The sequence below is a fragment of the Esox lucius genome, chromosome 4, assembly GCF_011004845.1.
Source record: "Esox lucius isolate fEsoLuc1 chromosome 4, fEsoLuc1.pri, whole genome shotgun sequence".
NCBI classification, from domain to species: Eukaryota; Metazoa; Chordata; class Actinopteri; order Esociformes; family Esocidae; genus Esox; species Esox lucius.
Genome location: NC_047572.1, coordinates 32,268,007 through 32,281,785, shown reverse-complemented (window position 1 = coordinate 32,281,785; position 13,779 = coordinate 32,268,007). Strand labels below are relative to the sequence as shown.

The 13,779-nt window shown below is 42.2% G+C and overlaps 1 protein-coding gene across 1 annotated transcript in view; it reads left to right on the top strand.

Annotated features, from left to right (window-relative positions):
• Positions 1-13,779, top strand: part of kdrl (kinase insert domain receptor like) — a 62,970-nt gene that overhangs the window by 5,526 nt on the left and 43,665 nt on the right. The window contains exons 2-3 of the mRNA XM_029119405.2: positions 12,248-12,335; positions 13,131-13,327. Of these exons, the coding sequence (XP_028975238.2) occupies positions 12,248-12,335; positions 13,131-13,327 (285 nt within the window). The remainder of the gene's footprint in view (positions 1-12,247; positions 12,336-13,130; positions 13,328-13,779) is intronic.

Here is a 13,779-nt window from a genome sequence, read left to right as displayed (position 1 = left end):
CGAAGATGAAAATAAGCAACTCTTGAGACATATTTTATATGTTCTTCAAAAGAGAGGTCAGGGTCAAGGGTAACGCCAAGGTTTTTTACAGTTTTTTGGGATACGACCATGCAGCCGTCGAGGTTCACAGTGAGATCTGCTAACAACGCTCTTTGTTTTTTGGGTCCTAAAAGGAGCATTTCTGTTTTATTTGAGTTTAAGAGCAAGAAATTCTCTGTCATCCACTTCCTAATATCTGAAACGCATGCTTCCAAAATAGCTAATTTAGGGGCTTCTCCATGCTTCATTGAAATATATAACTGTGTGTCATCAGCATAACAGTGAAAGTTAATATTGTGATTTCGGATTACATCGCCCAGAGGGAGCATGTATAGTGAGAAAAGTAATGGGCCCAGAACCGAGCCTTGAGGAACTCCAAAGCATACCTTTGACTTGTCAGAGGATATGCCATCCACACTAACGAACTGATATCTTTCAGATAAATAAGATTTAAACCAGGCTAGAACATGTCCACGTAGCCCAATATTGGTTTCCAGTCTCTCTAAGAGAAGGGAGTGATCAATAGTGTCAAAAGCAGCACTAAGATCAAGAAGCAACAGGACGGATGCGGAACCTTTGTCTGAGGCCATTAGAAGGTCATTTGTTACCTTCACGAGTGCAGTCTCAGTACTATGATGAGATCTAAAACCAGACTGGAAGATTTCATAAATGTTTTTTGTCTTTAGGAAGGCATTCAGTTGTTGGGAAACACATTTTTCTAAGATTTTTGAGAGGAACGGGAGGTTCGATATTGGCCTATAATTGTTTAATATGTCGGGATCTAGATTAGATTTTTTTAGAAGAGGCTTAATTTCCGCAATTTTTAATGAGTTTGGTACGCATCCGGAGGAAAGGGAGCAATTTATTATGTTCAGCATTGGCTGACCTAGCACAGGAAATAACTCCTTAAGTAATTTTGTAGGAATCGGGTCTAGCTGAGAGTTTGTGGGTTTAGAACTCATTACAAATTTTGTAAATGTGTCGAGCGATACAGTATCAAAAAACTCAAGTGTCCCCATAGACACCTGATCAGGGAGGTTCCGGAAATTTTTTGGACAACTGAGATTTTTAGGACCATAACTATTTAAGGATTCAGTTATTTGTTTTCTAATGGTGACGATCTTTTCATCAAAGTAGTTCATGTATTCATTACAACTAAAGTGAAGACCCACTTCACTTGCTAAGCTTTGCTTTTTTGTTAACTTTGCAACTGTATCAAAGAGAAATTTTGGATTGTTTTTTTTCGCCTCAATCAGGTTGGAGAAATAAGCTGATCGAGCAGACGTGAGTGATTTTCGGTATTGTACTGTACTGTCTATCCAGGCTAGTCTAAATACTTCCAACTTGGTGGAGCGCCACTTTCGCTCCAATTTTCTGGAGGCTTGCTTAAGTGCTCTAGTATTGTCGGTGTACCAAGGAGCAAGTTTCTTATTGCGTATTTCTTTAGTTTTTAGTGGTGCAACTATGTCTAATGTATTTCGCAGTATTGAGTTTAGATCCTCGATTTGATCATTTACAGATTTATTTACTCTGTCATTTATGAGCGAACTAGTAAGAATATCAAGGAATTTATTTGTAATACGAGAATTTATAGTACGGCTTTTGAAACTCATTGTTTGGGGGGCAAGTGGATTTCTTGTTTTAACGGTAAATGTAATAAGACAGTGATCCGATAATCCAGGATTTTGGGGGTAAATTATTAGATCTACAATATCTATTTCTCGTGACAGGACTAAATCTAAGGTATGATTGTGGCAATGTGTTGGACCTGAGACATGTTGGATGAAACCCATTGAGTCGATTATGGCTTGAAAGGCTTTTTGAAGAGGATCATTGGGGTTTTCCATATGGATATTGAAATCGCCAAAAATTAGAATACTATCTGCCATGACTACAAGGTTAGACAAGAATTCTGGAAACTCATTGAGGAACAATGTGTATGGCCCGGGGGGCCTATAAATAGTAGCTATGTAAAATGATTTATCGGCCTGGTTAACTTTCATGAGTAAAACTTCGAAAGAATGAAACTCTGTGATATGTTTGAGAGTAAGTTTATATTTACTGTCATAAATATTAGCGACACCCCCTCCTTTTCTGGACGCACGAGGGATATGATCACTAGTATAGCCAGGAGGAGAGGCCTCATTTAAGGCAGTGAATTCATTAGGCTTTAGCCACGTTTCACATAAACCAATAGCATCTAGTTTATGATCAGAGATTAATTCATTTACCGCAACTGCCTTTGGAGCAAGAGATCTAATATTTAGGAGTCCCATTTTGAGATGCGAAGTGATACAATTATTTTTATTTTTGACCGAGGTGGAGGAAGGCTTTATCTTAATAAGGTTGTTTTTGTTAGCACTACCTTGTTTAACTTTTCTCAGCCTGGAACAAGTCACAGTGACAATAGGTAAAGCTGTACTAACTACTCTGGCTATGCTATTGACAGACTCCACTATGCTAGCAGGCTGGCTAACAGCCTGCAGCCTGACCTGCACCCTATCTCATGTTAAAGCTATAGGAGTGAGACTCCTGTCAATGTTCCTAGACAAAAGAAGAGCACCACTCCAGCTAGGATGGAGTCCGTCGCTCCTCAGCAGATCAGGCCTGGCCCTATTTCTGGGAGAGTCCCAAAAAGAAGGCCAGTTATCTACAAACTCTACCTCCTGCGACGGGCAGAACTCCGTTTTCAGCCAGCGATTGAGTTGCGCAAGTCTGCTGTAGAGCTCGTCACCACCCCTAGCTGGGAGGGGGCCAGAGACAATTACTCGATGCCGACACATCTTTCTAGCTAATTTACACGCTGATGCTATGTTCTGCTTCGTAACCTCTGACTGTTTCATCCTAACATCGTTGGTGCCAACGTGGATAACAATATCTCTGTACTCTCTATACTTGCCAGTTTTAGACTTCGCTAGCACCAACCCCAGATTTGCGGCTACGTCGGTGGCTCTGCCCCCCGGTAAACAATGTACGATCGCCGGCTGATTCTTTAGTCTAATACTGCGTGTGATGGAATCGCCAATGACTAAAGTTTTCAGTTTTTCAAGTCCACCGGTAGAACATGCCTGCCGACCATTCCCCTCCGAAGACGGCTCGGGCCTTGACTCCGACTCCAGTGGGGAAAACCTGTTCAAAGTCTCAGTTGGTTTTAGCAACGATTCAGGTTTAACTGGTCGACGGCATTTCTTCCCAGTGACCAAGAGAAAGTTATTGCCCGGCTGCAGGAGCTGTGCCGGGGGGCTAACAAAACTATCGTTTCTACCTGGTGGCACTGACGCAGATTTTTCTATTTCTACATTAGCATAATCCTTGCCTGGCATAGAGCCGAGCCTCTAACTCTGCTATCTTTAACTTAAGACGAACATTCTCCTCCGTGTTGTTGCTACAACAATTACAGTGAAAAGGCATTGTAATGATACTTAGCCTCCGGTGTTCAGGGGTGAGTAGTTCTGTTAATTATGTCCAAAAAGAGTCCCGGTGTAGAAAAGTTGGGTAAGAGGTCAACATATAAATATTGCGTTGGTAAAACTCTTAAATAGAATTTTGACCAATTAGTTTATATCGAGTAAATTCGAAAAAGTTTGGCAGGTAGCCAGGTAGGTAACAGCAGGCAGGGTACAGCACGTCAACAATCCCACAATGCAGTTCGTCTCAGGAAGTCCTGGGCACTGTTGTCCGGATCAGATATGTACGGTATACAGTAATAATATATAGATTATGAGGTACTATACAGTTCTATACAGTAATAACATATAGAGTATGAGGTACTATACAGTTCTATACAGTAATAACATATAGAGTATGAGGTATTATACAGTTCTATACAGTAATAACATATAGAGTATGAGGTACTATACAGTTCTATACAGTAGTAATATGTAGAGTATGAGGTACTATACAGTTCTATACAGTAATAATATGTAGGGTATGAGGTACTATACAGTTCTATACAGTAATAACATATAGAGTATGAGGTACTATACAGTTCTATACAGTAATAATATATATTACTGTATAAGTATACAGTTTATAATAAGACAGTAATAATATACAGTAAAGTTGGATTATCTGTCATAGTCATTATAAATTACCCTCTATTATTAGATAGGCTCTGACATCACATGGTTGGGAACCGGATATTTAGATGCCGATGTTCATTATCAGCTTCAGGAATTATGTGGGTCTTCTACCAGAAGGTTCTAACCAGGGCCAGAATGTGGTTGGGAAACTCAAACGGATTCGGATGAATCAGGAAGTATTTGGCACAAATCTGACGCCCACACCGGATTCGCCAGACCCAGAGAGGACAGTTAAGGTTCAGTTGATCTTGCATAGTTGTCTAAATCGCTAAATAGGGGAAGTGGTGTGAAAACGCTGGGTTATTGAAGGGTAATGTCTGGGTTATTGAAGGGGAATGTCTGGGTTATTGAAGGGTAATGTCTGTGTTATTGAAGGGTAATGTCTGTGTTATTGAAGGGTAATGTCTGGGTTATTGAAGGGTAATGTCTGGGTTATTGAAGGGTAATGTCTGGGTTATTGAAGGGTAATGTCTGGGTTATTGCTTTAGTTTGGTTGTTTTTATGTGGTTGTTTTCCTTTCTGTGGGCACGTTAGATGTGGAAAGGGAGTAACAGGGAGGTCAGCCAAGTGCAAATGGAGCTCATACCACAATGGTGTTAGGTCCCTGTCAGTTCAGACTTCACACGTACTCACACGTACTCACACGTACACACCCTCACATGCACTCACACGCTCACACAGAATCACAACAAGGTTCTCTGTTTTTCTGTTCTTTCTGAGACTGCTGCCAACACAGCTACCAGTTCTGTGTTATTCCAAGGTGAAATATTAACTGAGCTGTTGGTGTTGTCTGGTTCCTTGGATCTCCCAGTCATGATGTGTAATTCTGTTGGGAGTCTTCTAACTGCACAGGGGAGGCACTTTCTGAGTCTGGATGTTTAACATTGTGGGCTCAGGTGATATTGCCCTCCTTGATGGGGGTGACAGCAGCATGCTCCTGTATACCACTTATATTTCTTGCTGGCAATACATTTCCTTTTAAACCCTGTGTGGGATTTCAATTTCAAGGAGCTTCTGTTCGCTCTTCAGTCATAATCTCATGTTATGGAACAACAATCCTTCAGGTTTACAAAGTGGAAGAGCTCATAGGGTGCTCCCTGTACAGGATATTCCTATAGTTAGCAGCGATTCTTACTATATAACCAGGAAAAGCTGACTGGCCACCCATCTTGATCAGATGTTTCTTTATTCAGCTCTTTTAAAGGGGAGGCTGGGGAGTTGTCTTCAAATCTCCCAGGATTAATCTATGACCTAATAAAAAATGCACTCATTGCTGTTGTCTAAACGTCATTATTGGCAACGAAGGAATATTATGATGCTCGCCAAGTTAACCGCAGCATATACAGCCATCATAGCCCACCGACTGTGAGCAAGTAAATCTTGGACATTAATTACGTTAATTAGTCAGTTAATAAAGCCAGTAGCCTAATCTTTTGCAAATATTGGCCCAGCCATTGTGGGAAAAATGGATGCCAGTCATGAATTTGTCTGCCCCCTGCCTACTGCTGCTCAATGAACACACTGACTCACATACCACTGACCTTTCCCTTTTATGAAGAAGTGCCCTCCACCATCCCCTCTCTGTGTTTTGTTCTCTGTGTTGGAATTACAAAAAGATCATGTGGCAAGGTTAAACATGAGAGTCATTATTCTGCATTGTTGTTTTTGCCTTGAAGACCCCCAAAAAAGATCCTCTCCCTCCAGAGACAACCTCGCTGGTACATGGTAGGATGGGAAACACAGGGGTTTGTGGACCAGTTGCAGATGAGGGAATTCCGTGCATTATGCTCCCCACTTCAAGGGATATCCTCCCAGAAACAGTGACAGTCCAGATCTCATAGTGTGGAGGTGGAGTCATATTATGGTGTCACGTGTGCTCTGGGCAATTTACTGAGGTTCTGTTTTCATACTAACTTTTCTTTCTAAGTATTTTTCATATTTCTTAATCACTTACTAAATAATTCAACATCATGAGACACTTGGATCACAGAAATGCAAACAAACATTTCAGCCTTGTCGAGGGCACGATGAGAGCAAAACATGCAGTGTAAGGATTAGTTTAAAAAAATCATTGCCTTGGGTGTCTCTATTTTTCTAAGAAAGAAAGTTTCAGAATAGCTTGGAACTGGTCCTTTTAGAAACAGAAGTATTTCCTATGCTTCATACTACAGAACAGGTTTGATGAGTTAGCTAGGTTACTTTGGTTAGGGATGCAATGATAGGAAATGTTTGGGGAATGCCGTTAACGACGTTTTGTCATTTCGGTACCTGGGTACCTGGCATTAATTAAATAAAAAAGTTTCTTCTGATGAGCCTTCTAATTGTAAGAAATGCAAATTAAATCATAAGATTAGTTTTTTTATATGATTCAATGAAGCCGCACAAAAAGGAGTCTGATAATAAATGGAACATTTATAAATTATATGTTAATAAATACACATACACGTCTTTCTGTAATTGTAGATTATATTATATTAGACTTAATCAACAAAACTGCAGCAGAGTAAAAATAATAACAATTACATCATAGGACACATTACTACAAATTATTACAAAAAATTTACTGGAGCAAATTGGGTGCATTTTATGAAGAAAACACAATCTGTCAAATATAAAGCAATCGGCCGATAACAATTACATTTTTGCTGGCCGATGTTGGCGGAGTTGCCGTTAACACAACGTAGCCGGAGTCGCCGTTAACACAACGTAGCCGGAGTCGCCGTTAACACAACGTAGCCGGAGTCGCCGTTAACACAACGTAGCCGGAGTCGCCGTTAACACAACGTAGCCGGAGTCGCCGTTAACACAACGTAGCCGGAGTCGCCGTTAACACAACGTAGCCGGAGTCGCCGTTAACACAACGTAGCCGGAGTCGCCGTTAACACAACGTAGCCGGAGTCGCCGTTAACACAACGTAGCCGGAGTCGCCGTTAACACAATGTAGCCGGAGTCGCCGTTAACACAATGTAGCCAGAGTCGTAGCTAACACAATGTAGCCAGAGTTGTAGCTAACACATTGTAGCCAGAGTCGCAGCTAACACATTGTAGCCAGAGTTGTAGCTAACACATTGTAGCCAGAGTCGCAAGTAACACCACGTAGCCAGAGTAAGGTGAGTGGGGAAGCCTGCTAGCATGGGTAGTAGCTAGCTTGCTTGGTAGTATGCTCTACTGGAAGTGTAGCGACTGCAAGTGTTTTTAAAACACAATGTCCTCCCAGACTATTTCTAGGGAGGCTAGTGATTTAGCAATCGTGTTGGCAGTTGCCACATCTGCAATATCAGCAGATGTTTGGCCGAACTGGCATGAGAAACCAGAACCAACACCAGCTGGGCTTAATATGGCAATCTGAAGATAACAATATCTCTGTCTCTATATGTCTGTCCCTCTGTCTCAGTTTCTCTCCGTCTTTGTTGGTTCCATGCCTATCCTTTTCTCTAACGGCTCCTAATAAGAACCAGATCTGGGGCCCTCTGAACTGAAAGACCACAGTTTCTGGCATTTCCAGGCATTCTACTGGAGGAATATGTCACACAGCTGTTCACTGGGGGTTGTGACGGGGGCTTGAGGAGGTCAGTGCAGGGCAGGCATCAGGGTCGTGCAGGTGGAGTATAATGGAATGGGGGGCAGTGGGCGGACCAGTCCCTGCTGATCCATTCTGTCTGTCGTTACGTCACACTAACAAGTGGAGAAAACTTTTTTGTCCTCTGGTGAAAGCTCAGGATGGATCTATGTCTGAGCAGATTTTGATATATAAATGGGGGCGAAGATTTCCCTGAACTGAGAAACATTCACCTCAAGCAGAATGAGTCATCTGTGCAATTCAATGGTTTTTTAGATTCTGTGATACAAATAAAAGCTCCCTGGAGACATATCCTCTGAAGGAGGAACTTTAATTAGCCTGTTTACCTGACAACCAAACTAAACCACACATTGTCCTTAGACAAGCTGCTCAGGGAGTTGAGAGTCAAAAGAAGGAAATCACTTATGAAACAGCCACAGCTCACTGACAGCAGGGTTAACCACACTGCTTCCTCTAACAAGTAACACTGGCGAACCTATCGACCAATCCAGCTGGCTGTTCTTATAAATTCAGAATGTCAACCTCCTTTCTGTCCCTCTTCACCAAGAATGCAACAATGGCATACAGAGCGTCAGCAAGGTCAGAGGTCGCTCTGCCCGTGTAAGAGTGGGTCTGTGTTGTGTGGTCACGGACCCCTGTGGACTGAGGAAGGGGTTCTAACCCGTGTTTGCTCATCTGCTCCAAACTGTCCTCTGCCCCCACCCACTCTAACTGAACCGCATACATAACTCATCAATACTAGACTCGACCAGTTTTCATTCGCCCCCCCTACCCTGCTCCGAATGAACCGGACACACCATTATTCCTCATGCCCCCGCCCCCATCCCCGACCACCCCCCCACCCCATGCCCCACCCCCAGCCCAGACTCACCCAGAGCAGAGAGGCACTTTGCTTTAGAGTCAAAAGCAGACCTGCGAAAGTCATGAGGGCTGTGCCAGAAAACTGGATTTGTCACTTGGCAAGCACTGTCAAACCAAGAATGCGTAAAGTGTGAAGCAAGAAAGCATTTAGTGTAGCCTGAAGTGTAGCATCACCATGGCCAAACAATGCTCGGGACCAGCACCTAGTGGGTGAAGTGGATCTTATCCTGAGGAAGAGAATGAACACAGAGAATGAACACACAAATCATATTCGATTTCATCACCATGGCCTGTCCCTTCCCAGAAACTCCAGTTGACATCAACTTGCTTGCATTGGGAGCCATGCATTATAAAGGATTGGACCTCTGATGGATCCTTTAGATCATTACACATGCTTCGGAACATCCCCAGAGCCTGTCCACCCACTTTGAATGTTACCAGTGGTTATCAGCCTCATAGATATGGGTCAGAAGGGGCCTGCTACGCCCACTGGTAGGCTCAGAAGGCTGTTATCATCCATTCGCAAGGTTAATTTAGTATTTAGATCATTTAGTATTGACTAAACTATCACAGTTTAAAGGCTCTCATTTTAATGGTCTTGCCTGTACACTCCTGGCTGCCTGAATTCGTCTGGGATTGGATCTGGAGTCTTCTCATGTGTTTATCCGTGATTAACCATGCGAATGGATGATAACAGCCTTCTGAGCCTACCAGTAGGCGTAGCAGGCCCCTTCTGACCCGTATCTATGAGGCTGATAACCACAGATAACGCCCATTCAATCCAATGATAACATTCGAACCGCCTGGCCTGTCACACCTGGGGTTATGTAATGTAACCACAAGACATCTAGTGGCCTGTTTATGTACTACATGTGTATCTAGGTGTGCCTGACTGATCTTACAACATGTAATATTAGATTAAAAAAAGCTTTTAACGATGTTCTTATTAAACAACATTAGTGTTTGATATGAATGCTGTAAAACCTGATCTTTGTGAACAATATTAGGGATTGTTATGAAAGTTGTAAAACATCTTAGTGAACAACTTTAGTGTTTACTAACAAAGCTGTACAACATTATCTTAGTGAACAACATTGGTGTTTAATATAAAAGCTGTAAAACATAATCTTAGTGAACAACATTAGTGATTACTAACAATGCTGTACAACATTATCTTAGTGAACAACATTGGTGTTTAATATTAAAGCCGTTAAACATAATCACAGTGAACAATATGTGATAGTGAACAATATGTAAGTGTTTACAATCTAAGCTGTAAAACAATATTTTAGTGAACAACATGAGTATTTCATTTAAAAGCTGTAGAACCTTATCTTAGTGAACAACATTCCTTTTTAATATTAAACCTGTAAAACAATATCTTAGTGAACATCATTCTTGTTTAAAATCAAAGCTGTAAAACATTATCTTACTGGACAACATTTGTGTTTACCATAAGGGTTTCAGCAAGAAATATCCTTCTGATGATTTTACTATGTCAATATACACTCACCTAAAGGATTATTTGGAACACCTGTTCAATTTCTCATTAATGCATTTATCTTATCAACCAATCACATGGCAGTTGCTTAAATGCATTTAGGGGTGTGGTCCTGGTCAAGACAATCTCCTGAACTCCAAACTGAATGTCAGAATGGGAAAGAAATGTGATTTAAGCAATTTTGAGCATGGCATGGTTGTTGGTGCCAGACGGGCCGGTCTGAGTATTTCACTGCTCAGTTACTGGGATTTTCATGCACAACCATTTCTAGGGTTTACAAAGAATGGTGTGAAAAGGGAAAAACATCAAGTATGCCGCAGTCCTGTGGGTGAAAATGCCTTGTTGATGCTAGAGGTCAGAGGAGAATTGGCCGACTGAGTCAAGCTGATAGAAGAGCAACTTTGACTGAAATAACCACTCGTTACAACCGAGGTATGCAGCAAAGCATTTGTGAAGCCACAACACGCACAACCTTGAGGCGGATGGGCTACAACAGCAGAAGACCCCACCGGGTACCACTCATCTCCACTACAAATGGGAAAAAGAGGCTACAATTTGCACGAGCTCACCAAAATTGGACAGTTGAAGACTGGAAGAATGTTGCCTGGTCTGATGAGTCTCGATTTCTGTTGAGACATTCAGATGGTAGAGTCAGAATTTGGCGTAAACAGAATGACAACATGGATCCATCATGCCTTGTTACCACTGTGCAGGCTGGTGGTGGTGTAATGGTGTGGGGGATGTTTTCTTGGCACACTTTAGGCCCCTTAGTGCCAATTGGGCATTGTTTAAATGCCACGGCCTACCTGAGCATTGTTTCTGACCATGTCCATCCCTTTATGACCACCATGTACCCATCCTCTGATGGCTACTTCCAGCAGGATAATGCACCATGTCACAAAGCTCGAATCATTTCAAATTGGTTTCTTGAACATGACAATGAGTTCACTGTACTGAAATGGCCCCCACAGTCACCAGATCTCAACCCAATAGAGCATCTTTGGGATGTGGTGGAACGGGAGCTGGTATTAACTAAAAGCAATCTGGGTTGTGATATTGAACATTTAGATATGGCAAATATAGCAGTAATATACATAAAAGTGTGTACTAGCAGCAATTGGTCAAATTTTTGAATATTATAGATACTTTTGTGTGTAATAAGCTTATGAATGGTGGCAGAGCACACTACAACTACATAGTGAGAATCTAAGGAGAAAAATGTATACACAGCAAAAATATAGCAACAATATAAATCAATAATATACATAACACTGTACCATAGCAGCAGTTTAAAATGAGTATTGTAAACTAGCAGCAATATTGGTAGTAGTTTTGAATATTATAGATATGGCAAGTATGGTAGTAATATACATTAAAATGTAAACTAGCATACATTTTAGGTAGGATTGGGGAGTATGAACAGTAAGGTAGAAGTATTGAGTATTATAGATACATATGAGTGTAATAGGCTTATGAATGGTACATTGTTGATGAATGGTACATTCATAAGTAAAGGAATATTCTAATGTACATTAAAAGTACCTGAAGGACATCAGAGCATCTGGAAAGTTTGTGTGTAATCAGTATTGGATCACACATGGATCAGTGTTGCTGGTTGAGGGGCCTTGTGGCCTGAGGGAAAAACTTGTCTGTTAATATCTAGATGTGTGTTTCTGACTGACTGGGTGTGTCTGTTAATGTCTAGATGTGTGTTTCTGACTGACTGGGTGTGTCTGTTAATGTCCAGGTGTGTGTTTCTGACTGACTGGGTGTGTCTGTTAATGTCCAGGTGTGTGTTTCTGACTGACTGGGTGTGTCTGTTAATGTCTAGGTGTGTGTTTCTGACTGACTGGGTGTGTCTGTTAATGTCCAGGTGTGTTTCTGACTGACTGGGTGTGTCTGTTAATGTCCAGGTGTGTGTTTCTGACTGACTGGGTGTGTCTGTTAATGTCCAGGTGTGTGTTTCTGACTGACTGGGTGTGTCTGTTAATGTCCAGGTGTGTTTCTGACTGACTGGGTGTGTCTGTTAATGTCTAGGTGTGTGTTTCTGACTGACTGGGTGTGTCTGTTAATGTCCAGGTGTGTGTTTCTGACTGACTGGGTGTGTCTGTTAATGTCCAGGTGTGTGTTTCTGACTGACTGGGTGTGTCTGTTAATGTCCAGGTGTGTTTCTGTGTGTTATAGGTCAGCTCAGCCTGCCACGCCCTGTGCTGGATCCCTCTTTGGACACACACATTCTCAAACCTGGGAGGACACTCACCCTCACATGCAGGTATGACACACACACACACACACACAGATCCAGCAAGGATCTGCCGTTGTTCTTGTCCACGGTGACCAGTTTGGTACCCATCCATCAATCTGTTCCAGTTTCCCCGGGGGGGAAACATTTCTGAAGCATTACAGGAGCGTCTTGCATCATTTTGTAGACAAGCCAGGAATGCTAACCCGCGTGATCCCATCTGATCCCATGCTTCCCTACAAGGCTGTGTGCCGAAAAGGCCCCGGATGATTGCTGTCCTCGGTTTCTGGATGAGGGTTTGATGTGGCTTGACCCAAGGCGCTGTAGCAGTGGTATGCAACAGGACATGTTTTGAAGGCCCTCAGGGATCCCTTTTAATGGGACCTTAAAAAATGCACACTGTCCTAAACTATGTGTGTTATTTGAACACAATATTCCAGAGATTCCAGTCGTGTTCCCGTGTGAAAGTCCCAAGTTATCAAGATCAATTCAGACTGTCACTTCCAAATAAACACTGTGAGAGGTTCTGTGAGGACATGTCCTGTTGGGAGAGTCACACCACACAATAACGTGACGAGAATAAAATACACAGAGTAATTACTCCATAATATTCACACTCTTTATTTTTGCTATGAGAAGGAGTGAGAAGTTGGGAGACCACCCACTGTACATTGTAACGAAGGAAATCCTCTTCCCTATCTATCATTTTCTTATCCTCAGTCCAAATCCTAATTAATTAATCATGAAAGAAATACGCAAACTATTAGGGATGACAGATCGGGGGCTGTATCAGCCCCTGAGGCTAACTTCTGCTGTCGTCGTCAGAGGTGCGGCCGAGCTGCGGTGGAAGCTGCCATTGCGGAATGAGACGTGGAACGGTGTGGACGTGAAGAATTGTTCACTCGAGACATACTGCAGGAAGCTAGTGGTCAAACATCTGCACCACAACGACACGGGACTCTACAGCTGCATGTACACCCAGGACTCGGCCAGTGTCAGCTCCACTTATGTCTACATCAAAGGTGAGAGCCTGTTTATACTGATGTACACCAGGACATCTCAGTTCCCGATTAAAATTGTTTTGTTCTGTTAACTTTAACATAGTCAAGATCTTTGTTGCCACCTTGTTGTGGTTTTGTTTAAGTCTTTTTTTTGGTATGATGGCCGTAAATTCCCTCTATGAAGGGGGGAATGGGTTATGTTAAGTGGGCCAACACAGTGTAAAGCCGTCAAACAGAACAACACTTAGAGATTTATTGCCCGTGGTAGCGCCAGAAAAAAAGGTGATGTGAAAAATGAAGGAGCTGCCTCCATTCCACACCTCATTTAGCCCACAACAAAATCCTCTACTCACACATGTTGCCCAGAGGATAGTTTGTAATTTCACATGTGACCCATGGTTTACATCATCCATGAAATGAGCCAGTTATAGTCGCAGCCAATCATGAAATGAGCCAGTTATAGTGGCAGCCAA